Raw genomic sequence first — 27,644 nt, 5'->3', positions numbered from 1 at the left:
GTCGCCTGTGGATCTCCAGCATGAAGCATCCAAAGCCTTCAAAAGCAGTATTGGCTGCAGAGATCTTTCATATCTGCACAAGTCGCCTTTTAAAAAGAGCCAGCTTCTTTCCAGCAAACAGACGCTTTTATAATTTTCCCTCAGTTGTGCGTTTATCCCTGTGTTTACAGTGCGGGGAATGCCTCGGGTTGTGGTACATTCAATTCTGTTCTCGCTGTCCAGTGAGTGACTAAATGCTGCTTTTTTACGTGTGTCTGAGCGTATTTTACAGATGCGCCGAGCACTCTGGCTGCTGGTGAGTCTGCAGAATTTCTCCCGTTGATGTTTTTTCTATTCTGCAGGTTCTCTCTGGTGCCGGGACTGCACCCAGACTGGATGCTCATGTTGTTCTTTGCTCACACTCACCTGACTGTGTCTGTGACTCTGGCCCTGCTGCTGATACCTAAGGTGAATACTTCATTGTTGTTACTTGCAGATCTCACCAGTTATGAGTTTCATGGGCTTTGTGTTAATGATCAACAAAACATTCAGCAAATAAATACAAATTTTAAAAATATTAATAATAATCTAGGGCTTTAGCACCAAGCTCCTCATTAAAAACATATAAAAAGTGTATTTCACATATTAAATATGCAGTGGGATTTTTACTGACAGAAGAAGGAGTCAGCACATAAGTTAAAATTAGCACTTTTTTAACTTATGTGCTGATCACAGGATTAATTCGAGGTACATTTTCCACGACTCTTTTCAGTTAAATCTATTATCCAAATGATTCTATGACAGCGTGAGAGAGAAAGAGCTGCCTGACGCTGGACAGTATGTTTGGCCTCAGGAGCTTTCATAATCTTGTCATTTCACTGGGCCCAGCACAGATTCAAGACAGCCCCATAACACAGCTGAGCCTCCTCGATGTTTTAAAATGGGGCGGATGTTGTTTTATCTCCAAGCTTAATTTGACAGCACAGCTCCTATTGTTTCCCTTGATAAACCACAAACCCTGGTCATGGTGAAACATGGTCTTGGAGACCCCTACTGCAGGAGAACCTACCACAGAGGTGATTTAAGGCAGTCGGGCAGATGTCCGTTTGCAAATGTCCAAAATGTGCAATATGCAGTCAAGAAACTTAATGAAGGTGTACCTGAAATAGAAACACAGGGTGAGTCTGAAGATGGACTAACACTTTTGTAATATGGAGCTTGACTAAGGGAGTAGTTCCCCTCTAATTAAGTGGACCCTTCTTATTCTAGCAAGTCTACCTTTACATATGTGTAGGTGAACATTATTACTAGGGATGGGGATGTAGGGATGGGTACTTGATACTCCCTTCACCCTGGCCAAAAAGGCTAAAATGACCAAAGAAAAAGTGGAAAACAGCTAAAAATGAGAGGTTTTTGGACAAAGTTTGTGTTTTTTCCATTGATTAAGCACTGCTTCCAGCCAAGAGCGATGCCATAAATCCCCTATAGCTGCAGAAAAGGCTAACATTGTTATCTTTTTACAAAAAAACAGCTGAACATGAGAGGTTTTTGGACAAAGTGTGTGGTCTCCATTCTTTAAGCACCGGTTCGAGCACCGTTTATGCACCGGCACCGTTTCAAAAGTACCAGTTTGGTACTGGTATCGGATAGAACCAAAACGATACCCATCCCTAATTATTACATTGTAATTTCAAATAAAAGACACATAAAAATTCTATTTAATTACAGTGTAACAACATCCTTAGTGGCAGGTTACGGTGGTTGTGAGCCGAGCCATAAGCCTGTCGACATGGCAACAGATGACCCCTAGTTTCTTTGTGGCGTTTCCACACTAGATTTTGTGTGATGTGAAGCAGTGTTACGTCCCATCATATTTTTTTATCAAGCTTCTATCATGCCTGCTCTGGCGGGGCTCTACCCCAGAGGTCAGCTGCTTTATGCTTTGACATTTTTTATTCCTCTCTTTTTTTCCTCCACCAGCAACACTTAAACTTCTTAATAATATTAGCAGTTGGGGTCACAACAATATCAGGCTGCTTTTAGATAGTTCTGTAACCTTTACCTCAGTCATGAACGCCTGGCAGTAAATTCCTTCCTTATCTCTTTAGAAATGTCTTTTCTTTCTCCCGTCCATGCTCACTGTCATGCACATGAAATTTTCCAATTAACGCAGTGTTCACATACATGACATGATGCTAGCACTGGTAATACTAAAAACTACAGACTGCTTGACTGATTTTAGGTCTGAGCTCCTCAGCTGTAACAGTAAATGTGTAAAGGGCATTTTGGAGATTTATCTTCCTTGTTTGTTGTTCTGCAAACCAAAGAGATCAAGAAATTGTACAGCAGATGAATAGACTTTTAACGATCCTCATTTCAGAACATTTTTTGGACAAAGCCAGACCATTCATCCAGTAAAGTCCAACTTTTGTTTTGTATACCGCATGTATTGTGGGACACACAAGAGTAGCTTCAATTGGGAAAACAAAAATCTCTTCAGTGGTCTGTACATTTTTCTCATTATGCTGAGAGCTAGTGCACTTAAATGGGTAAGTGTAAAGACTCTAATATATTCAGTGAGCGCAGAATAGATTTTGAGGCACCCAAATGAACTTGTGCAGTGTACAGCTGAAACATTAGCCGTGCGCTGAATGTGTCGTTTCTTAGCTTGGGTGTAAGTGCGACTTATTTACTGGGAAAGCATTCCAGCGTTACAGAGTGATTTCCACTGTGGCCACTGCTGCATTGTAGCTTGTACACAAAACACTTCATTAATCATCTTAAGTTCCTTTGTTATTAGCAATGGGCAAACACACAGATGTACACAGGCACGTTTGCTACCATTACCTTAAACTCAATCAAACTGCGTTAGCGGTTATTGTAATTTGGCTCAGCGCTCTCACGGGTGTCTTTATGTGCGATCTCTCAAGTCTGATGGAAAACATTTAATTCTCCTGCAGTGTGAGAAATGAAATACACCATCAACACTCTCTGTTCTTTCTTAATTAGGCACCTCAGAAGTGCAAGTGAGTCGAGTACACCGGGATAATTAAGCACAATGGGAGGACGTTAATCTCAAACTGCATCTGTTCTTCAAACTGGGCTAAATATTTGGCCTTTCGCCATCCCTAAATTTGTTATTCAAACAAAGTTAAACAATTTGAGCATGAAAATCAAGGTGCAATCTATCATTTATTTACTGAATCATTGGAATATTGCAGCCCTAACGTGCTTTCTGCAGGAAGGAATCACATATGAGGAGGAGATTACTGCCTGCATACACTGAACCGTATACATTTGAACTGGTTAGGCACAATTTGCACAGTTGCATTAGATTAAAATAATAATCAATAGCAAGATAAAATATACTGCAGTACTTTTGGAGCTATTTATCTTTTTTTATAGTTGTTTTCTTTATTGGGGTTTTTAATCTAAACTTTTGATAGTTTTGCTGTCGACAGATAGAAATTTCAATTATAAAATAACTGACTTCAGTAACAAAATTAAAGTTAAAATTCGAGTAAAAGATCTACTAAATTAGTGCAATATAATGCTCACTAAATGTCTTTAGTGAGCATTATATTGTGGACAACCTCTATAGCCAGCATGTCACATGATAACTTTTTGTTTCACTGATTTCGTTTTATAACCTTGTTCTTGATCTGTTTCAGTTCCTGTACAAAGGGACGCAGGCGAGAGACGATATAGCCACCGAAGCTTACGAGGAGGAGCTAGACATAGGAAGATCTGGCTCCTACCTCAACAACAGCATCACCTCGGCCTGGAGCGAGCACAGTTTGGACCCAGAGGATATACGGGTAAAGCGGCCTTGTTGATCATTGTCAGATATCTCCCCATTAAGTCAGAATGCAACATATATTTTTAATGGGGCACCTTCTGTCTTACTCTTCATGTCTGGTGTTCCACGGTTTAGTCAGAAATCACAGCACATGTGTTAGACCACGCTCACATTACCTTTTGGTTTGTAAATGTCCAATCTTAAGCCTGGTGCATGGCCTGTGAAACTGGGTGAGACCACATTTGGACAAAAAGGTCAAGTTGAGCTAACATAAGTCCAACCTGATTAAACTGGTTAACAACTGCAACCATCATTCTCTGCAACAATAACTGAGAAACTTGGAAGAAAAACATACTAAAGGGTACTTAGCAGAAAACCTAAACAGCCTACTTGTACCCCTTTGAGTACGACTAAACACACATTTGAGGAAACTGTATACACATACTGGAGCTGTCAGTTAAAGGGTAGGGGCTGCCTAAACATACTGTAATTGGATCAGAGTGACATTAAATGGGTCCATAACTTACAAAATGAGCACTATGATGTATTGAAGAAGACTTAAAATGAGCTGCTGAGACTGTAAGTGTATCAATAAAATGTTTAGTGATGTTCAACTGATTAACTTAACAAAATATTTCTCAACATCAAAACAGTCGGACCACAGTTGTCTCCCCATTTGAAATAATGTGGGTTTAAAGAACTTCAGAAATGGCTTCATTTTGTTTAGGTCTGAACACTTTGTCCATCTTTCATAAGCACAGTTTCTTCCAAATATGTACACTTTCCCTTAAGCGATTCCCTTAAGATATTGCCAGTGAAGAGTGAAACAGGCAACATATGGTTGGAAGCCATTACCAGGTGGCCCTGGTTTCTCTTTCAGCAACGTTTCAATGTTTTTGTTTAAAAAGAAGGAGTTTTCTGTCATTGTACACCTGCTCAGGCCCACAAGTTCATTTTTGGCAACCACACAACTATTACCTAAAGTCAGAAGTAAGTGAGTGTTGTAATAAATTATGATTTAAGACTTTTTTTTTTTTAATTTTAGGACGAGTTGAAGAAGTTGTACGCCCAGCTGGAAGTCTACAAATGTAAGAAGATGCTTGCCAACAACCCTCACCTTCAAAAGAAGCGCAACTCCAAAAAGGGTCTGGGTCGCTCGCTGATGAAACGGATAACAGAGATCCCAGAGACTATGCACCTGCACCGGCAGTGCAGTCGTGATGATGGCAGCGAACACGGCAGCAACCGCAGCACCTTGAGGAGAAATCCCTTTGAGCCGAGCCACCACGGTAAGCCCCGGCTGTAGCATGGAAATGAAGAGAGCCAATTAGTCATTTCAAAGGAAAATATTGTGAGAGCCTGCATGCTTTTTTTCCAACTATGCTTTCCTAAACTTAATGTAACGTGTATTATATATAATATTACAAAGCCGGTTGGGTCCTGCTTAAGAAGCTCTATAAATGGGGCTTAAATGGCACTTTATAGTTGATATAAAAGATTGTTTCAGAAAGGTTTGATAACACTGGATTAAAAAGTCATGTTCACGTCCTCAATGTAAATTAAATATGAATTCTTAAACTGGCAAAAGATCAGATTTGCTTATATTTTATTTAAATATAAATGGTCTATTTTTATAATCTTTAATCTCTTTGAAGGCTTAATTAAAAAATATCAAACCTCATCTTCTGCTGTGACCAGAGTTTACAGGTCAAAAGATGAGAAGTTACATTACAAAACAATGGTCTATTGATATGTCCCCCATCAGGAAAACCTCGAGACGACTCCCTGAAGAACAAAGTCATGGGCTTGAAAAAGTCACTCAGCTATGACCACGTCTGCGACCAGGATGAAGAAGGCGCAAGCCAGAGTGGCTCAGCTGCGGGAGACAAAACGACTCCTGTTGGGACTGTAGGGGAAGGATCTCTTTTGGGCTCTCTCATTGGCCGTAAACATGCCAAGAAGCAGCTGGAACCAGCTTCGACTCCACCGAGGCTGGAACCAGCCGTGTCCACCGAATCCGTGCCGCTCTTCTGGAAATCAGCCAGCGCTCACAACCTGACACACGAGAAGAAGCCTGTGCACCTGCGCACTTCCATTATGCAGAAATCCCTGAGCGTGATTGCGAGTGCCAAGGAGAAGGTGCCGGGACTCACTAACAAGACTCAGAGCGTCGAGGATGCCAGTAAGAAGTGCGTGAAGGGACTGGAAGGGAGGACGCTATCAGAGGTGGATGAGACACCTGAGCATTACCCCAAGATGCCAGTCAGCCAATCGGTGGAGTACTCCAAGACACCTTTGAAGATGGGCATAATGAAGCAACAGGTTCTTTTTTACATAATTACATTCTTAATAGAAACTGATTCAGCTTTAATGTGTAGCTCTTGTGCTTAAATGTCGATTAGCTCACTGACAGAAACTTATTCAGGTTTAATTTTATTAACTGATTAATTGTTTAAGTCATTTATCAAGAAAAGTACCTAATATTTCTATGCGTCCTTGAATATAAAGGTTTTATGTTTTTTAATAATAACAATAAGAATAACATTATTATCAGTTGCATACATGAATGAAAATACCATGTCTGCCTGGGGGACCCTTTGCTAAGACTAAAGCTACAGTATATCTCAGTGGTTTTCCTCATGATTGTTAATGAGGTGGGACATTTATCAAGCAGGCTACTCGGGGCACGAGATGCAAAGAGTGGATTACTGGAATCGGACTGTGCCTGGAGACCAGGACTTTGGTAAATTGACTGCTAAAAGACTGACACTGCTGGATTCTTTAAGCATCTGGCCAGATGTACTTTTTTATTGTGCAGTAGCAGTAGAGATAAGCAAAGACAGGAGGACAGAGAGGAGTGAATGGCACGCAGCAGACACGGACTACACTAGCAGTCATTTGAAGTCATGTTTTGAGGATTCCTGTAAAATAGTCCAGGGCTTAAAATGATCTCAAACGATACCTAAAAACAATTTTCCTTGCAAGATCAAGTCCAGTAGTGCTGGGCCAAGTGCAGGGTCAGAGTTTATAAAAATGTTTGCTGGTCATGGGGTTTCCTTTTGTACAGTCCCCCCCTTAAAAAACCGCCTCTTGGGTCAATCAGACGGCACAGATGGCACACATAGATGAATGGCAAGGTAGGGAAAGAAGTAGGTCAGAGACTGCTGGTTGTTTTGCACACTTCCACATTCAGGGCAGAGAGCTGTCAACACATTCAGGACATTCTTATAGTGTGTGTCACAAGTGTATTTTTCTTTTTACATCTTTTAAATTGCGTCAAATTCAAACGTCAGGGACGCCAGTAAGAAGTGCGTGAAGGGAAGTGTCTGTCCCTGTTGTACAGGCACCACAGGGCTGCCACCCCACATCACAAAACCAAAAGACTTCTCCTAAAGAACTTCTACCGGGTTGAGAAACACTACAGACTCAGGTGGTACGTATATCTGCAGAGTCTGTTATGTAAGTGTTAGGAACTCGATCCTATAAAATATTGATTATATCAGCACCAAGTTACAGGAAGCCAGCACTTACCACAAAGCATTTAACAAATTAGGATGTCTGGTGGTCCACGCTGAACACAGGAAGCCCCCCCGCCCACCCTGCCCCCCAAGAGGGAAGCTGGAGTGGTGTATAATATTACAAATACGACATGTGGGGAGCACATGAGCATTATGAAACAGCTTCCATGCTCCCCATAAAGTGATTAGAACTTGCATTACATTTTTCCTATATTGCTTTTGGCTGGACAAGCAAATGAAGCACCTTGGACATTTGAGCATTTATCGTTATTATTATCATTTTGTTGCATTTAATAGAGCAGTGCAGTTTCCATTCTGAAAGATTGTATCCCTGAGGATGGCTATGAGGTAACAGTCATTGATTGACAATCAATGATTGTACCTGCTCAGAACCTGGCTGTGTAGAACAGGCACGTTGCAGGTTGCTGCCATAGAGTGGATATAAAGGGTGGATATAGCTGCTGGGTCTGAAAAGTGAAGCCAGTGCAAAAATGCCATAAACTGCATTCTTTCTAATGGCCAAGAGGCAAAAACTCATCTGTTTGCAAGAAGACATCTTGTTGTAAAAGCTTGTTAAGTGATGACATATCAACCTTACCAACAGCTGATTTAAATGGCTAAATTAGCTCCTCAACATGTCTTGAAGCTCTCCAGAGGCCTGGTTAATCATTTGATTCAGGTGTGGCGACCCAGGGTGAGATCTAAAACCTGCAGGACACCGGCTCTAACGTTCCCTACCCCTGTTTTAGCCTAACAATAGCTCTGTAGCAGGCCAACAGGTAGCATATCTTTATGGCAACGCTCAAATGTTGCAGATATTTATTTTTCTGTCATAGTTTGCTTCCAAAGTTTTAGCAAATTTGAACATTTTAGTTTTTTAGAAATAGCTAATATATCAGCTTTTTAATGGAAACTAGCTAGCTAGCTTTCTGCTAACTTCTAATGCTGCTAAATCTTCTAAATCCTCTTTTTCATGGATGCCTAGACATACACAAACAAAAGAATTTGGACAGTTTTTAACTCTCAGTTGTGTCTCAGTGTTTGTTTAAATTTGGGAACAGAAGGCTCTTTGGACCTGGAAATAGCTAATGATTTCTGAGTTAACAAGCAGACAGGAAGTCTAAGGGAAAATGGCCTTCATCTCTCTTTCACTGTGACTTACATTTTTAAATTCAGTGTCAAGGTACAGTTACTGCTTGATGTTCTCTTTCAAATGTATTAATTCAGCCTTTGACAAGTAACAAGCATATGTGGGTGCAGACACACCTCTAACCTGTCTGATCCAATGTAAAACACCAGTGGGCAACACTGAAAACACCCACCTTGAGGCTTCAAAGCAGGACTGGAAAAAAAAAAGTCTACATTTTTACTTATGCCCAAACAACAAAAATAAGGTACTGCAGTCATGTGATATAGGAACCAAATATAAATGTCCACCTATCTTCGTTTAAAACTTGTTTTTTATGGTTGAAGTTCAAATTAGGTTTGCAGTGGGAGGTTTGAAAATGCATTAATCTGAATGAATGTCCTGACAGATATCCAAACAAACATGCATGTATGTGTATGTGTGCACCTCCACCCACACAGAGTGGAGCAGGCAGAAGTCGCTCAAGAGGAAACACTGGTAACAGAGAGCAGCTTTTGACCAAAATATGAGGACCACTACAACAAAACAGTCTTGAACTCAGCCCTGCACTCACTGGAGGGCCAGGCAATACACCCACCAGGTTTAAAGTAGATGAGATGATGATGGTACAGAACAGCCAGACAGACATAAAGCGATTTCTCTGATCATTGGTAGGGACAATCAACCAGTTAACCCCAAAATTCTTACATTAAGAAAGTGTTTGCTCGAGCCCCTTGTAGTATTAACTGATTTGGCATTCATTTTGATTTTTACTCCTTTCTCCAACAGGTGAGTGGGAGCCAGCCATCAATTTGCTCTGAGACGGGGAGGAACCTTTACGATGTGTCCGAGGTTTGTTCCTGGGAAATGGAAGAACCACAGACTCCCTCAGAAGCAAAAACCCAGAAGCACGTTTCCATCGCTCCTGGAGAAACCACCTCGGGCCGGAGAGGCAGCAGCAGCAGCTCTGGAGTCACCAAAGGTGGTCGGTCCCAGCAGAGGCAGAAGACGGGCCAGTCTCCTTCCAACAGACGCCGCGCCAAAGATAAAGGAGGAGAAAAGGAGGAAGGAAGGGAAACACGGAAATCTCGGGCACCCAGGTCACCTCTTCCTCTCAAGCCGGATGTGTGTCCCTGGGAATTCGATGAGCAACCCATGCTGAAAGGAGATTCGGATTCCATTTCTCCAGACAGAATCAGGCGTAAGAAGAGTGTCACGCCTACTGATGGGAAACCCAAAGGGCTTCACTCAGACCACTCCAAGTCCACAGGCAGCCTTTTACAGCCCCCGTCTCTGATGGTCGAAATCTGCCCATGGGACTACACCGGCCCACCTTCACCTAAGCAGGAGAAGACCTGCAACAGCCCCACTTCACACAAGAAGAAACGGAAAGGCTCCAGCTCATCCAACCACAAAGCTGAGAAGGAGAAAGGGAGGGAGAAGAGTAGAGAAAGGCGGAGCTCCTCCAGCAAGCCTCCGTCGGAGAGGAGAAGGGTCAGCCAGTCTTCAGAATGCGGCGGGCCGGTTTCTGAGCGGCGGAGGAGCTCAACAAGAGACCCAGAGGTGATGGAGGTCAGGAGGGCGGAGGTTTTCTCCCGGGAGACCGAGCTCACGCACGGCAGCTTGGCTCAGACTAGAAAATCATCAGAGAAGAAGAAAGACGGCTCTTTGAGCACTAGTTATAAACCCGGGGCGAAAATGGTTGACGTTTGCCCCTGGGACTTTCAGGACTCTGGGGAGAGGGCGTGATGACTGCCGGGGGACGAATGAACGTACTTTTTTCATATCCAGATGACAGATATTGCATTTCATGAGAAGGGTTTCCTGTGGGTCACCTTAATGAGAAGTATGTTGTGAGGAAAGGAACATCTACTCTGCTGCCTATTGATGCAATCCAGACATAATTAATTGCTACACAGCAACCATCTTGTTCTTATATGCAGTAATGCAACCTTAAAAACACTTTAAATGATTTTTTTGGTTTGTTTTTTACACTTTTGCTTGCACATTTGTCAAAGTTACATATTCTGTATGTTTTTTCACACTGAGTCCATTTTGAAAAAAAAAAAGAATACCCGTATTTACGAGCAGAGCAGACAATCGTTCACCACAAAGCACCGTCGACTCTTAACCTGGGCTCGCCGTCGGTCTCACGTGTTATGCCGACGATGTTCTACGTTACGCACCGAGCCAGTGGAGACTTACTTATATCAGATCAGCAGCAGGGAGAAAAGACCTAAGGAAAAAATAAACAGAAAATGAGATCTGAGAAGCAAGACCAAAGCCCCAGACACAGCTGCGATGCCTTATCTTTAGGCCAAATGCATAATTCATGTCGCCAAGATGATCTGTTAGATTAGAGAAACGTGGGAATAACAGAGGATTGTACCGCAGCCAAATGAGACAAGCTGTGTGTTTTAGTAAAAGCTTTCCATATACAGTATATGTTTTTTTCTAAAAAAAGCCGTTGCATGTGGCATACTGTCGAGCATCCAGTAGCTAAATGTTTATGGGTCAGCGTGTTCTCAAATAAGACAGTGGAGCCTTCGATGTCGTGCCTATGGTATTCGTCTCCTTACATGATGCTTTCGAAGTGATGTGCACTGTGTTTCAAATGGTCGCAGTTACAGTTGAGGAGTACTAAAATATCCATCAGGCTCTCCTGTCTGCTGATATTTGTTTACTGTTGTATTCTTTCCCAGGATGCCCCGCCCCCCTTTTTTTAAAACCAATAAAAAAAAGACTCTTGGATCAGAGGCTGTAGTATCTACACATCCACTGAAACTGTGACGAGATCCTCCAAGAACCAGGACCAAGACTAGAGTGGATGATGTGAATAATGCATTCCCCTCACCACCCCATCACTTAGTTGCCCATTTACCATCTGCTTGAATGCACCTTCCCTTAAATCTTTGCACATTTTCTATTTCTAAAGCTACAACGATGCATGACCAGAACGTTTTTTTTCTTTGCCACTTTCTCACTGACAGAATGTGAGTCATTTACCATCACAGCATCGTGTCCAGAAATGACAATAACAACAACAACAACAACAGCCAGCCTTTCTGTCCTGTAATCAGCCACCCACCATTGGCACCTAGAAGCAGTACGGTCACACAAAATAGTCAGTTCAGCTTCATGAGGGTTGTGTGTGCATGACTGTGAAAATTTAGGGAACGTGATGCACCAGAATTCACCTTTGCATTTCTTATGAAAGCATGTGGGGTTTGTTTCAAATCTGTATTTATCTAGCATCGTAGGGAAGAATTCCCTGTGTGAGGTCTGGCTCTATAAAATAAAAATATTTTTAAAAAAAGAAGCTTGATAAACAAACATGACCCACAACTCCGACTTTCACATTTCTGTCAGATGTTTTGAGGGAGCTTGAAACGGAACGTTACCTACGTGTATTTAATGCTCGTTATACTGTCTAGTGTTGCTCCAAAGTTGCAAGCTGTCGTAGCATCCACCTGGGATTATTTATATTGTACATTCCATATTGTGTTGCATGTACATACAGTAAATATTCTGTTATCAGCTCTGAATTAAATGTTTCTATGAAATCCAGGCTCTCCCTGACTATTGTTTTTTACTCTGATTTGAATGTTTGAAGATTTTTTACTATTCAAAATGTAAACAAAAACCAAACAAAATCACACATAATTGCTCATCTTTACTCATTAAAAGTAGTGTTTTCAATTTAAATTTAAAAAAGAATCAGCATTCCTTTCTTTTCAAAACACCTTGTGTTTGCCACTTTTTAGTTCTAAATTTAGCCTCCTGTAAATCCTATCCTAATCCCACTCAACACTGCCACCCTGTGGAGAGATATAATATTTATTTTGCCCATCAGTTGAAATAAGTGCATGTAGCAATCATGTATAAAACTGCCAAAAAAGACACAAAGTTTAACACACAAAGAGAGAATGGCTTAGCAGGCAGTGGCCACAGACCGCTGAGCTCTCCTTGTTCTCTCTGATTTATGTGACTTTCTGTTATGCTGTGACAATCCCTGCTCCCTGTGAAAGTTCCCTGAAAAGCCTTCAGTTGATCCAAAATGCTGGAGTGAGAGTCCTGACAGGGACTAGAAAGAGAGAGCATGTTTCTCACATATTAGCTTTTTTCATTGGCTCGCTGTTAAATCCAGAATCTAATTTTAAATCTTTCTCCTGAAATAAAAGGTCTGTAATAATCAGGTCCTATCTTATCTTAAACACCTCTTAGACCACCCCAATAGAGCAGTTTTCTAAACTGCAGGTTTACTTGTTGTTCCTAGAGTATTTAAAAGTAGAATGGGAGGGAGAGCCTTCAGCTTTCAGGCCCCTCTTCTGTGGAACCAGCTTCCAGTTTGGATTCAGGAGACAGACACTCACTCTACTTTTAAGATCAGGCTTAAAACTTTGCTTTTTGACAAAGCTTATAGTCAGAACCGGATCAGGGGACCCTGAATCCTCCCTTAGTTATGCAGCAATATTCCTTGACTGCTGGTGGCTTCCCCTAAATGTTTCTCCTTCTCTCACCTCTTTTTACTCACTATGAGTTTACACACCACTCTACATTTAATAATTAGTTATTATTAATCTCTGACTCTCTTCTACAGAGTTTCGATGTCCTCTCTTCTTTCCATCACTCTCAGCCGGTCGCAGCAGATGGCTGCCCCTCCCTGAGCCTGGTTCTGCAGGAAGTTTCTTCTTCTTCTTAAAAAAAACAGTTTAAGGAATGTTAAAACTGTAGGGTCTCACAAAATAAAGCTCCACGAGTCGATTGTTGTGATTTGGTGCTATGTAAATAAAACAGAATTTAATTTAATCCAGTGTCCGCTTATTAAATGGACTGGGGTTATATTCTATGGATTAACTCGCACAAGGTGGCATCAAAGTACAAAACATAAAAATCTAAGATTTAACAAATTTATCTGAGTAGAAGAACAAACTTGGTATCATAAGAGCTGTATTTCCATTGAGGTGTGAGCATGTTAATGCTCTTTGGTACCGGGACAGTATTTAATATTGTATCACACTTTATAAGCTAGTAAGTTTTTAAAATATCTTGATGTAGCCTACTGTTAAATGCAGTGGTGTTGTAGTGCAATTTTAGACTCTGAAAGAGTTACAGGTTACAGATTAAATACATGATAAGAATTAAAGGAAAAGAACCGTTGCGGTAAGTTGAAGGTTAACCGGGAGGTTACCTCCAGCAGCAGCACCCTGTTTCATCCTGCTAATGCAATGAGCCGCGGTGACGTCATCGCTGCAGCACCGGACAGGGTTGAGTCCCTGCAGGAACAGCAAGTCCTCTTTGACACGCGATACATCAGCTCCACAGCAGCACAACATCAGGACGCTCCACATCCAGCTTCAGCTCGATCATAGCCAGAAGACGTGCGTGTGGAGGACATGGGCAACGTGCAGGTAAGAGGTCATCTATAACTAATGACAAAAGCTCAGCTGAGTTGAAACGCAGTTATTTAAATGTATTATAAAAGTGCCTAAAAGTTTGGTGTTAGGATGAATATTGAAGATCCAAACTCTGACAGCAGAGACGCTGAGCTACAGCCTCACTGAGTACCGCAGACAGCCTCCGCGAGAGCGTCACTTTTATTATTTTCTTCAGTTTTGTTGTGTTTGTGTGGCCTGCGGTGTGTAAAGACAGACAGAGCTGGCGCAGTTAACTTGAGCAAGGGAGTGTGCCATGCCAGGCCCAGGGAAAAAGGCATTTCTGTAAGATCAGATCAATAAGGCCGCATTGTATTAGACCAAGGGTGGGCGAGAAGAGGAGGCTGCTGCTGCTGCTGCCCCATGACTCAGCGATCACACACAGGCAGCACCCTTTTCTCCGCAGGAGCCTGAATGTAACACCATATTAACTCCTTTCAACGACCTCACCCTTTCATCTGCGTGGACAAGGTTACAGTTGTAGTTAAATGCCGGCACTTTTCTAATGTAACATTATGAGTCAGTCTTATTGATTGATTGATTTGCTTTACCTGTTGTGGCTGCTTTGAATGAACTGTTTGAATTTATTACTAAGAATATTCAATATTTTCTGCGATTGTGTGTTCTCCAGCCCACTATAGTCCCATGTGAGGACTTTGATGTTACAGCAGATATAAAAGCTATTCGAAAAGCCTGTAAAGGTTTAGGTAAGTACATACAAGTTTATTGTTTTAACTCCTCTCTCAGGAAGTATATTAGGTTATGCTGTAGTCATGTGAAGACTCTCTTTGTGTGTTTGATCATGATTATGATAATTGCAGTTTAGTAAGGTCGTAATAGAGCCTCTAATTTAACTGATAGTAAAGCATTTGTAAAAAGTGGGGATTTGTCTTTTTATGCCTAAAAGTTTTCAGACTAATAACAGAGAAACACTCAGAAAAATCAATATTACATTTTATGTGTTGCAGAGAGTTAATTTCAACACTTGCTAAGTTTGATGTAACTACAGTACGAGGCGTACTCCACTGAGAACTGGTGTTGGTACAGAGAGGCAAATGTCATAGTCTGCAAAGATCTTTATGCAGTGGTACTTTCACAAGATAGGTGGGTGTAGGTTTCAAAGCCTGCCTCTCACACAGCGTGGACATAAGCTTCAGTCGGTTGTGTTACTAAATCCTCACTGGCATTATCTGCTACCTGCTCACTGGAGTTGTTCTTCTCACCAAGCCTGCAGTGTTCCCCACAGCTTACAACTGTTGTTGTGAACAAAGTGACGTTACACAATGCATCAGAGTATTTGCACAGCTAATAACCTCCCCTGTTGATGTGTATGTTTGGTTCTGTCATGAAACAGCATTTACAGGGATTATGTGGTATTTGAGGTAAATTATATCAGAATCCATATCTCAGGTACATTGATTGAGTACATCTTCAAACTGTTGTCTTTTTTTAACTCTTTTGGTCATTTCCAGATCCCTATTTTTTTTTTTTATTCTTTTTTCTAGGACTCTAGTAGAGTAGCTTCAGATGATTCACAATTCAATTTTTATTGATTACTATTCGTATTGGGCATTGGTGCAGCCTCATCCTTTATGACCACCCTCCTTATCCAACTCTAATGATTGGCTTGCTCTTGTAAAGCAGACATTTTCTCATGTCATTATTGGAAACATTGGCCATACTTGTTATGACATTAACACTAGGATTTATATGACAGAAAATAAAGAAACTGAAAGCTGTTTTCAGCGGCTCCGTTATTCACAAGTGCTCATCCCAGCAGGTCGCTCTGCATGTTGGATATTAACAGCAGATGCCTCTTGCTGGGATTAAACAGGGAAACCTTTACGTGTGAGGCAAATGTGTAAAACACTAGATAAACTAATTAAAACTGAAATAAGCAAACCCTCTCTAGAAAATACAGATTTTAATAAGTGTGGCAGAAGCGGATTTAGGGATAATAAAATATCTACTTGGAGAGTTCAGTACTAATCAACATGTTACGTCCTCTATAGTGTTAGCAGCCAGCACAGTGACGCGATGCTTAGCACTGTTGTCTCGCAGCAAACCAGACTTCCTGGTTGGGAGTTAAATGGTCTGAATCTTATTTAGCACTTTTCTACTCTCCCAAAGTACACAAAGCACTCTATACAACATGCCACATTCACTTTCTTCTAAGCTTTTTATGGCTTCCTAACTAACATTCATACTCCAATGGATGCATCAGAGAGCAACTTGGGGTTAGTATCTTGTCCAAGGATACTTGGCATGCCGACTGGAGGAGCCAGGGATCGAACCACTAATCAGTAGATGACCTGCTTGACCTCCTGAGCTACAGCCACCCCAGGAGTTGATGCAAGTGCTTAGAACAGCGTCTTTGCTGTGTGTGTATATCTGCACTTTTATCACTGCTCTTTATCCCAATGTTTAAGAGAAGGATATTCATCTGAAAGTCCTTTAACAGAAACAAAAAGGTCTGTCCTGGTGACTTCCGTCAGTGTGACGTTATCAGCCCAGTAATAGTCTAACGTTGCTGTGATAATAAAGTCATTTGAATCAATCCTTCAGGTCTGTTCTGCTGTATTTTCTCCAGGCACAGATGAAGAGGCCATTATCCAGATTCTGGCCAATCGCTCTGCAGCTCAGCGTGTGGAGATCAAACAGGCCTACTTTGAAAAATATGATGATGTACGTACCTGTCTCTTTCTGGATGTTACACACACACACACACACGCACACACACACACACAGAATAACTGCAAATCATGTGACCTATGTATTTCCTCAGGAGTTAGAGGAGGTCCTGAAGAAGGAACTAACAGGTAGTTTTGAGAAAGCCGTCATGGCTATGTGTGACCCTCCTCACCTTTACTTCGCCAAGGAGCTGAGGAAGGCCATGAAGGGGGCGGGCACGGATGAAGCCGTACTCGTTGAGATCTTGTGCACGGCGACGAATCAGGTCTGTGGATCGACGGTGCTGTGGATAAACGGTGTTCTGGCGCAGTGTGTTTTTATTAGAGCTGACAGTTAAATCACAATGGTGACAAAGTAAAGGCAACAGTGCTGCGTTTTGTCTTCAGAATACATAAGAAGATGTGACACGGGGAAGATAAAACAGATGCTGTAAGATGTGAGAAAAACAGAAACATCATCTTAATGCTGTCTTTTTTCACCCAACAGGACATCTTGAGCTACAGGGAGGCATATGCCCAGGGTAACGTTTCCTCTGAGTCATCTCAGGGTGTTCCTTTCCTTTCATACTGGAAAGTGTGGCTGGTTAACTAACGCACAGAATACCAATGTTATAATTTCATCTGGGTGTAGTGACTTGTGTTTTCCACGTTTTCTGCTGTCTGACTTTATCCACATTTAGATCACATTACAAAATCTGTTGTTGACATAGAAGTTCACATTGCACACTTCCCTTACAGTGAACGAGCGTGACCTGGAGGCAGATATCGAGGATGATACCAGTGGAGATGTGAGGAACCTCCTAATTTCACTGCTGCAGGTACAAAAAAGGTTCCAACCAGGAAATGCATTGTCTTTTGCACTGTTTCTTGAATCTCTGAGCTTCGCAGACAAATGGAAGCTTTTGTCCTTGGTTATAGCTCGAAGAATTGTTCTCTATGCTGTGACTCACCCACTGAGACATTCACTAGATTGTTAGGCATGCTTCCCTCTCCAGCTTTTTCAGGGCCCCCACCCTCTCCTGCTTCCCCTCTCTTTTCCTTTTCCCCCAGAAAAAATGACAAACATGAAGTGACTCAAGTTCTACAGCAATGCCAATCCAAAGAGCTCGGTGGCTTTCAATTTATCCACTTAATCTGGAGCACATCATTGTTATCTCATTAAGTTCTTGTCCCTCATCTTTCATTTTAAACCCCTCCTAATTTCTTGTCCTATCCTCCAATCTCTTTGTCTACAGGCAAGCAGAGACGAGGGCTACGAGGTGGACGAGGATTTAGCTGAACAAGATGCTGCATCTCTGTTTGAGGTGCGTGTTGAATTTTTTTCATTTCAAAGCCCATAACACAGGTTGCCCTTTTAATCACACCGATGTAGTTTGATGTCGGTAAGCGGATGCCTGATTTAGATGCATAAGCATGTAATCCTGGAATCACATGTACATCACAGAATCCCACATATTATTCAGTTAAAGTTTATGCAGTGTTTTAAAGAATAGACGCTGACTACAGCTGTCGTTGAGCAGTCCACCACCCCAGACGGAAGCATCTTTTTTTAGTAAAGATTCTAGAGGAATGCCTCAAAAATGTGACTAAATAACTTATTAAATAGGAAACTTAATGTCCTTAGTAAATATACAATGCTAATGCATTAGGCTGCAGGATTTAGCCACGGACAGTATAAAACCAGTGGTTAGTCACATTATCAAGACTTGACCTTTTTCACCCTCCCTTTATGATTTGAGGCTTGGAAATGTGGTTAAATGTTTTATAGGCTATGGAAACAAATGTCAATCCTATCACGCTAGTATTGATCCAATACCAATACCAGCGTTGGTTTAGATAGTATTGATATTTAGAATTATCTGCCCAATAGGAATACAGTGCATGTCTTGCTTTGCCTCTCCAAAGCGCGAAATGGACAAGCATAAGTTAAGCTACACGCTTAAGTTGCAGTACGAGCAGGTAATATATTTAAAGCCAAAAAGTCATAATAACAGGAAAGTATGAAGACATTCCAGCCTCCTTCTATACCAGAAATGATGAAGCTATATGGCTAATATATATTTACATGTAAATGTGTTAATAATGTCTCTTTAAACACTTTTCCTCGATTGTTTTCTTGTTGGCTTGAAATAAAATTTCTCCTTCTCCTCATACATACGCACGGTGGACTGGCGCGTTTATTACACGCAAGCGTTGCCGTGATACTGGGTTACACAGAGCTACTAACGTGGCTCTACAGAGTCTAATAACTAGGGTTGCCAACTCCCTGAAAAATAAATAAGGGACACCTCGTGGCCAGGGCCGGGCGACCCAGTTGTCTTCACCCTTCCCAGTGTGGTGAATTTTCTAGCTCTTTTTTTGTGTGTGAAATTATTTTTTTAACCATTTGACTTGAAGTTGATTTAAGTAGATGCATATTCTATTCTTTGTGATATGAACACATGTGAAACAAATGATCATTTAGCCATTTATTTTTAGCTCAAAATGACAACATTAACACAGTAAAACAGGTCTCTTTCTTAAACAGAAGCCTGTCATGCTTAACTTTTGAGAATATAAGTAAATCTTTCTTTAAAAGAACTCTGTCCTGCTTAACTTAAAATAATAGAAAACAATAGAAAGAAAAATATTCTTGTAACAGTGCACATTTAGTGCATTTAGTACAATTGGCTTCAGTTGAGGTATTATTTCAGCTTTTCTAAAGCTAATCAGCTGCTCCTGTTTGTAAACCTGCTTGTTCCCATGATTACGCATCATAACTCATCATCATTATTCATCTATGTATTACTTTTATGTATTAGTCATCTATTTGTTGTAATCATCTATCCTTGCAGTTGTTTATTACACAAAATAAATTATATTATCACACTTCTGGCCACATAGCGCTGATATTCACTGCACATGCCCATATTAACGTTTTCCAGCCAGGTGTTTTCCTTTTCCCATTCTTCCCTTTCTCTGAGGGGAACAAACATTGCTGCTCTAATGCTGGGCTCACACTGTGCGATTTTTGGCCCATTTTGAGCCGATTTTTGAGTGATCGGACCGATTTTGGCCTTCATCGTGCGTCGTGTAGTATACGTGGGGTAACGAGAAGTGATTAACACCTCACGACCAGCTCCCGATCATCAATCGCTCGTGAGGTTCTCACCACAGCCGCTCACACTGCTCGCGCGCAAACACGTAAACGTTGGTGAAAAAGACGGCGCAGCACGGCAGTGCAGCGTGTGATCTGGACACAAGCGATGGAGGCACAACTTGTAGAACTTTGGAAAGCTCATCCGAGCCTTTTCCATGTGGCATCACAAAATTATCACGACCACAACAACCGTGAAAATAGTTGAATTTACACTGCTGCTCAATCACAGCTGCCTGATCATGTTTTTCATTAGCAATTTAGCAAAGTTGATGGTGGTGGTGTGTCTGTGTGAGTGAGAGACAGAGAGAGCGACAGATTTTCTGTTATAACCTTCATGTTATGGAGGCACAGTGTGAGCACTCAGGTCGCATCAGAGCATCGGGCGGTATAGTGTGAGAGTACATCGTGACATACGAACTTCTAACCCCTGCGAGTCAATCGTGCAGTTTGAGCAGGAGCTGAATAACGTGACTGAAAAAAATCGCACAGTGTCTGCCCAGCTTTAGGTGTACTGTCGTCCGAGACTTGCACCGCAGAGTCGGCGTTTGTTCCCCTGTTGGCCATGCTTCTTGTTGTGGTCATCTGTTGTCTTCCGGTATTTTCTCCGCAAGCGACCTTTCCTCGACCAATGAGATGAGCGATAATCTGAATTGTCATACTCGAATTGTCATAAGTGTGCTGTCAGCTCATTGGTCACAAAGCAGGAGAGGGGCTGGGAATTATGTTTTCAAACAAAGTGTTAATTCCATTAACATTTATAGACTACTTTTGATTCTCACTGTATTACGGGACAAAGTGCGTCCCTTATTAGCTCAATACGGGACGTGTGCTTTTGTTTCGAAATACGGGACGATTCCGTATTTTAAGGGACGGTTGGCAACCCTACTAATAACATAAATAGCTTTTATAGTCATTCTAATATACACACTGTCAACTTACTCTTGTCCCCCATCTGAGCAAATTAACACATGTTCTCATCATTTCTTTTACGTAACTGACGACTGAAAGTGTCAAGGATTTATGTTGATGCTAGCATGGTGGCTAGCACTGTTTCCTCACAGCAAGACAGCCCTGTGTTTGAATCCAGCGCTTCCTCACATGAACCAAAGACATGCAGTTAGTGGGGTTAGGTTAACTGGTGATTCTAAATTACCCATAAGTGTGAATGTGAATTGTTGTCTGTCTCTATGTGTTAGCCCTGCGACAGACTGGCGACCTGTCCAGGGTGCACCACGCCTCTCGCCCTGTGACAGCCGGGATACCCTACATCTAGAATTGGATAAGCAGAAGAAAATAGATCAATTTATGTTGCTTAAAAACACTGAGGGATGATCCATATTCTTTGAAATGTTGTATTTTTTCTTCTCTTTGTTCTCATCAGGCAGGAGAAGGCAGGTTTGGCACAGACGAGTCCACCTTCACCTACATCCTGACACACAGGAACTACCTGCAGCTTCAGGCCATGTTCAAAGCCTATGAGGCGGTATGTACTACATTCAATCGTTGCACGTTTTCTTTTTTTTGCTGTTCTAACTCATTTATTCATTCGTTTGTCATTTCACTCACTCCTTACTGCTGTTATCAGGTCTCATGTTAACCAGCTGTCTTGCAGCTTTCAGGAACAGACATTTTGGACACCATTGACTCGGAGGCCACGGGGACACTTAAGGACTGCTACATTACTCTCGGTACGTAAGACCACAAGCATTCAGAAGTCAGTGAAATATCTTTGATTTTCAGTAACTCTGTGTTTGTGTGTTATTTTTAGTAAGGTGCGCTAAGAACCCACAGCTGTATTTCGCTCGGCGTCTTAACGCTGCCATGAATGGACTGGGCACCGATGAGGACACACTGATTCGTATCATCGTAGGCCGCTCTGAGGCAAGTGTGTGTCTCTCTGTGTGTGAGTGTATGGCCTAGTGTGCAAGTGTAAGTATACCCTCGATAAGGTCTGAGAGTCTAAAAGTGTGTGACATCCTCTTTATTTCGCCAACCCACAGATTGATCTGGACACGGTGAAGGACATGTACCTGGAGAAGTACGACGTAACCCTGAAAGATGCACTGGATTCTGAGTGCGGTGGAGACTTCAAGCGCCTCCTCATTGAGATCCTGCACTAAAACACTTTCCTCCCGCTCCTTCCTTAGTTAACCACAGTGAAACATAACACACTCACACTTTCCCTTCTTTACCAGTGTCTCTCATCCACTCACTAAATCCATCCCGTTTCCTCTCTTTCTCACTCTATCAGTTCTCTTTACAGCATGGACCAAAAACAACTCAATCATTACAATATTATAGTCTCTAAATACACACTTTGTTGCAAAGATCATTAAAACCGTAGAATTTCCTTACCATTATAGCCCAATATAGTTAAGATGCATTGAATATTTATTTGACTGAATTATAGCAGCATTATAGAACTTACATACAACAAGTGCACTGGAACATAGTGAAGCTCATGTCTTTATCCATATCATAATATCATCAAGCAGCATCTTAATTTCAAGCATATTTGAAAGCTGCAAACTTTAAGGAGCTGCTGCTGTTGCTGCTATGTATAGCATACGGCTTCCTGTGATATGTCACTTTATTTATTTGACTAAAAGATGCCTTTCTTAATATTAAAGCAATGCAATTTACTTTCTGCTGCAACACCCTCCACTTAAGTGCCGATTCTTCACATCTGAGCTCTTGTATCTGAATGCACTGTTAATCATGTGTTACAGTATTGCCAAAGGCCTGAATGTTTCAAAGTATACAGTACTAGTTTTTTGTAGTCACATCCCTAAATGTTAAATGGGATTTTTAACCTCTCACAGTTTTTCTTTTCAGTCACAGCTCACAAGTTGCCTTGGTCTCACATTTATACACATTGGACTTCTTTCTGTTTTCATTCAGTAAACTAAACTCACCACACAGAAGGACAGTTGATCGTCAAAATATTGAACGAGATGTTGTTTTGTAAGCCCTGAAGTGCAGTCCCCTTGATAGTCACAGTGTCTGTATTGAGATATATAATTTAACCCGACTGATTAAATAGTGACAGAATATACTGTTGTTGTGTTGTCATATAGCAAATTAACTAGCAAACAGTTCATTACATGGAGTAAGTAATCATTATTTTATTGCAATGTAAGTTTAAACGTGGTATGCGTACACAGAATATGAAGTGATAATAAATTTTAACTGTAACACCAAAAATATTTGACATTTTCTTCATTTCCTGCAGAGAGCAGTGTTGCATCACTTGTATTCGCCTCCTTTCAGGAAACTGGCATCAGAGGAAATCATAGTGAAATTAATGGTAAGTTTAGCCCCCGATTATAATGTGCTTTGTATAACAAATCTAATAAATAGTTCTTTAATGATCCACTTTCCATATTTGGGCTTTAACGTTTATCCTGATTTGGAGATCATTTAAGAGTTTATGTGTGTGTGGTGTGTAAAAAATCACACAAAAGCATACACCTTTTAAACAGCGGGACCTTCTTCCGAGCACAGAAACTGCGAGTGGATTGTGGGGATAAAAACTTCAAAACAAGTGAGAAGTGCTTCCAGATGCAGGGACACAACGAGGGGACGATTATTCACTTGTCTTCCCCTAACTTGACTTTCTTTCTTTCTGTATCGCTCTCCTTTTTCCTGTCTTGATGTGAAGTTTGTTTCAGTATCAGGGTAAAGTTTAGAGTGCACCTGCTTTGTGCACATTTTTGCTACCTCTTCGTCTGCAGTCTGCGCACCATATGTCGACCACTTTCCTTCCACCTCGTGCTACGCTCGGCGTCTGGCAGGCCATTTATCTGTCTGCCTGAGGTTTGTGTACTCGCCACAGAAAAGCACAAAGGTTTGTTTTCCATGCATGCATGTATAGACACAAGCTTGATGTGCAAAACATTTTGAAATACTGTATTTTTTTTAGGGAAAGCGATCCTATTGCAACATTTTTCAATGAGGGACTGTTGGGAAATTACTGGTGCTGGTTGTTGTGGTAGGGGAAGTGTGATGGTGGGTGGATGTAGACTGAAACATTAAAAGTTTCTGATAGTTTAGCCATAAAATTAAACCTTTATAGTTTTTATTTTCTCTTTAATTTCTCACTCTCTTCTGTCTCTGCTCATATTTGTGCAGTCCCTAAATAAATGTGTAGTCAGTTAGTGTTATGGCATTTATTTCCTGTCCTTTCATATTCTGAAAGCCCAGAAAATTGATAATATCAAAACAAATTATGGTTATATAATAAAGTCTCCGTGCAAAATCATGTACTGCCCAATGACACATCCATACCTAGCTGCCACACTCCTGCTTGCTCGATCATCCATCTGTAATCTATTATCCACAGTGCTAATGTTCTTAGCCAAGCTAGACGCAGCTCCAGTGTCTACTGCAGTGCCCTGACCTTTATCTTCTTCAGCCCACCGTAACTCATCCAGTCAGTCACCCATTGGCCTGCGGGTGGTTTCAATTTATCCCAAGACATACTCTCCTTCTGTTATGTTAGCCTATGTCTGCCTGCGTCTTCTCTTTGGCCTCCCAGCTAGGATTTTGAGAGAAGCTGTGCACAAACTTTTCATTTTTCAGGTTTATTCATTTCTGGTGAAGAAAACACCGATCCCCTGTGAGTCTTGATTTAATGAATAATCTATAGCACACATAACCTGAGGGTCATGACTTCAAAGAGCGAAATAATAACATCAAGCGGTCTATCGGATTTTATAGAGCATATGCCCAGGATCGTTATGCACTTTTTTGATGTTGTGCCAAAGAAGTGCAGCACTCTGGGACTGAGGGTCATTGGTGGAAGTGAATAGGAAATCCATTAGGAGGTTAACTACCTGGCTAATATAATTTCAGCTGTTTAAATTCATGATAAAGATCCTCTGTTCTTAGATGTGTAATAGAAAACACCTGGCAACTTCCACTCAGAGCAAACATGTTTTGCATTCAGTCTCCACATCTCAGACTGAAGCATGTAAAGCTCTTGATAAGACTAGTGCATGCAAGAATATAAAGAGCCATATATGCACTCACAAGACAGTTTATTAGTTACACTTTGTTCAAAGGTTGGACTGTTTTTTCCCTGCAGAAGTGCCTCGAATTTCTTTGTGACATAATTTCCACAAGTTGCTGGAAAGATTCCTGAAAAGTTTTGTCCATATTCGCGTGATAGCGTCACACAGTTGCTGCACACTGATGATTCCACCGTATTCCAAAGGTGCTCACTTGCATTGAGTTCTGGGAAATGTCGAGGTGATTTTAAATCATTGTCACTGACAACAACTTTGAGATTTTTTGGAGTTTTGTGCCATGATGTGTTATCATGCTGTAAACACCTGACTATAGTTACACTGTGGTCACTGTGGTATCCCCCACACTATTCCACCACCACCAGCCTGACTCACAGACATCATAGATACAAGGCAGGATGGATCTCTGCTATCATGTTGTGTATGCAAAATTCTGACCCTGCCATCTGAATAATTCAGCAGAAATTGAAACTCATCAGACCAGGCAATGGTTTTCCAGTTTTCCATTGTCCAATGTTGGTGACCTGTGGAAAACTGTTGCCTCAGTTTTCTGTTTTGACCTGATAGGACTGTCATCCAGCGTGGCCCTTTGCTGCTTTAGCTCACCTCCTTCAAGGTTCAATATATATATCCACCAGTGATTTACAACTTCCTTGATATTTTCTCTGTATTGAAACTATTTCTGTAAACCCTGGACATGTTTTGTTGGGGGGGGATTGAAACTAACCGGAAGGTCGCCGGTTCGATCCCTGGGCTCTCTGTCCTGGTCGTTGTGTCCTTGGGCAAGACACTTTACCCTACCGCCTACTGGTGTTGGCCAGAGGGGCCAATGGCGCGATATGGCAGCCTTGCTTCTGTCAGTCTGCCCCAGGGCAGCTGTGGCTACAACTGTAGCTTGCCTCCACCAGTGTGTGAATGTGAGAGTGAATGAATAGTGGCATTGTAAAGCGCTTTGGGTGCCTTGAAAAGCGCTATATAAATCCAATCCATTATTATTATTATTATTATTAGGAAGTGAGGACTGAGCCTGTCTCCAGCCGGAAACAGGAATGGCACTGTCCATCCCCCCAACGGGTCCGTCCGACCCCGGAAAAGGTTCTGGGAAGTGCTCTTCCCCCTGCGGACCGTAGTCCACTGTGAGGCACTCATCTCCTCCCGATGAGTCCCGGTTATTCGTTAATAGTTGTCTTGTGTTACTATTTATTTGTGTAGAATTTGTGTCCCTGTGGGCTTTGTTATTATAGGTAAATAAAATGAATTTGTTATCAGATATGTTATTTATAAGTGTATTTTTTTTGTGTGTATGTATAAAATGAAACAAGTATTTAGTTATTTATTAATGGAAAAAATTTAAATCAAGAAAAAACAAAAAAATAAAATGAAACTCCTCAAATAAAAAAATCAATGAAGCGTGTGCTTATGCCGCGACGTTTCGGCCAAGATCTGGCCTTCCTCAGGCGAGAAGCACACAGAAAGACAAAAAAAACGTGAGTTTGTGGTTAGGGTTAGGGGTTACCCCTTACCACCAACCATTCTTACTCTAATGCAGGACACCCTGAGGATAAAGTAAGATAAGATAAGATAAGATAAGATAAGATAAGCCCTTATTAGTCCCATATGTGGGAAATTTTTTGTCACAGCAGAAAGTTTAAGCGCAGTAAACGTTAAGATAAACACAATAGAACAGGATAAGATCAAATAGAATAACATACTATACAACAAGAATAAAATACTATATACAATAGAATAAAGCACTATACAAAATAGAATAAAATACTTTGTTATAGTAGGAAAAATTGCACTTGGTAGTATTGCACATCAGGGAGACAGTTACAATTGTGTATGGGATGTGTGTGTGTCTGTCTGCACATGTGTGGTCATCTGCAGTGACCATGTCATGGAGTCTGACAGCAGTTGGAAGGAAAGACCTGCAAAATCTCTCCGTCCCACATCGTGGGTGCCGCAGGCTGCCACTGAAGGAGCTGCTCAGTGCTGTCAGAGTCTCCTGCATGAAGTGGGAGATGTGGTCCAACAGGGATGACAGCTTAGCCATCTTTCTCCTGTCACTCACCACCTCCACCGGGTCCAGAGGAGATCCTAGAACAGAGCTGGCCCTCCAGATCAGCCTGTTCAGTCTCTTCCTGTCCCCAGCAGAGATGCTGTCACCCCAGCAGACCACACCGTAAAAGATGGCTGAGGCCACCACAGAGTCATACACTGCAAATCTCAAATTTTTACCAAGTATATTTGTCTAATTTCTAGTAAAAATATCTCATCACACTTAAAATAAGACACAATCAGCTACAGATACCTGTAGCTATCCGCTATCAATGTAAATGCATTGGATGTTTAGTGGTTGGAGTGGAGGATGTTTGTGCCTGCGGACGTCTACCACCAGCTCCAGCTCCACCAGTCAGTGCTCCCTGTTGTCCCCATCAGTGATAAGGCCTATTATTGCAGAGTCATCAGAGAACTTCTGCAGGAAGCACTGGGTGGAGTTGTGGGAGAAGTCTGCAGTGTAGATGGTGAAGAGGAACGGAGCCAGAACCGTTCCCTGTGGGGCCCCCATACTGCAGACGACCCTGTCCGACACAGCCCTGAGTTCTCACATACTGTGGTCGGTCGGTGAGGTAGTCCAGTATCCATGCTGTGAGCTGATGGTCCACTCCTGTGATCTCTTGGATGTCTAGGGGCCTAAATGTATGAGTTAGTGCCATGTGAGTGGCTGATTAGGTAACAATTAGGTAACAATCCGATATCCCAGTGTTTGTGTTGTGTAACTTTTTGCTGGCTAAAATTAGCTACCATTAGCTATTGCTATTAGCATGTGATGTTGTAAAAGTAAATCCCAAAGTGTGCTAAAAAAAAAAAACCTTTGTTATTAAGAATAAAAAATTTTAAATTTAAAGGAACAAAACGTTCTTCTTTCAA

At 41.6% G+C, this 27,644-nt stretch overlaps 2 protein-coding genes across 3 annotated transcripts in view; both read left to right on the top strand.

The window, feature by feature from the left end:
- The window catches only part of gpr158b (G protein-coupled receptor 158b), an 85,484-nt gene extending 73,504 nt beyond the window's left edge, over positions 1-11,980 (top strand). For both annotated transcript variants that reach the window (XM_082513376.1, XM_082513377.1), the window contains 5 exons: positions 342-447; positions 3,651-3,797; positions 4,824-5,067; positions 5,544-6,100; positions 9,212-11,980. In XM_082513376.1, the coding sequence (XP_082369502.1) occupies positions 342-447; positions 3,651-3,797; positions 4,824-5,067; positions 5,544-6,100; positions 9,212-10,171 (2,014 nt within the window). In that variant the 3' untranslated portion in view covers positions 10,172-11,980. The remainder of the gene's footprint in view (positions 1-341; positions 448-3,650; positions 3,798-4,823; positions 5,068-5,543; positions 6,101-9,211) is intronic.
- Positions 11,981-13,665: 1,685 nt separating this feature from the next.
- LOC309693422 (annexin A13-like) lies at positions 13,666-22,739 on the top strand. The gene is made up of 11 exons (XM_082512596.1): positions 13,666-13,833; positions 14,489-14,564; positions 16,448-16,542; positions 16,643-16,813; positions 17,035-17,068; positions 17,286-17,365; positions 17,783-17,851; positions 21,068-21,169; positions 21,299-21,374; positions 21,455-21,567; positions 21,687-22,739. Exons 1-11 carry the CDS (start codon positions 13,819-13,821, stop codon positions 21,804-21,806), a joined length of 951 nt encoding a protein of 316 aa, XP_082368722.1. The 5' UTR covers positions 13,666-13,818; the 3' UTR covers positions 21,807-22,739.
- The last annotated feature ends 4,905 nt before the right edge of the window (positions 22,740-27,644 follow it).

Source organism: Aulonocara stuartgranti (genome assembly GCF_965226115.1).
Source record: "Aulonocara stuartgranti genome assembly, chromosome: 18".
NCBI classification, from domain to species: domain Eukaryota; kingdom Metazoa; phylum Chordata; class Actinopteri; order Cichliformes; family Cichlidae; genus Aulonocara; species Aulonocara stuartgranti.
This window is presented reverse-complemented; position numbering and strand designations above follow the sequence as displayed.

What these genes read in the sequence shown, in the direction of transcription:
- LOC309693422 (XM_082512596.1), top strand. An exon ending in TCCTAATTTCACTGCTGCAG is followed by an intron (nt 17,366 to 17,782) that starts GTACAAAAAAGG and finishes CTTTGTCTACAG; the next exon opens with GCAAGCAGAGACGAGGGCTA. An exon ending in TGTTCAAAGCCTATGAGGCG is followed by an intron (nt 21,170 to 21,298) that starts GTATGTACTACA and finishes GCTGTCTTGCAG; the next exon opens with CTTTCAGGAACAGACATTTT.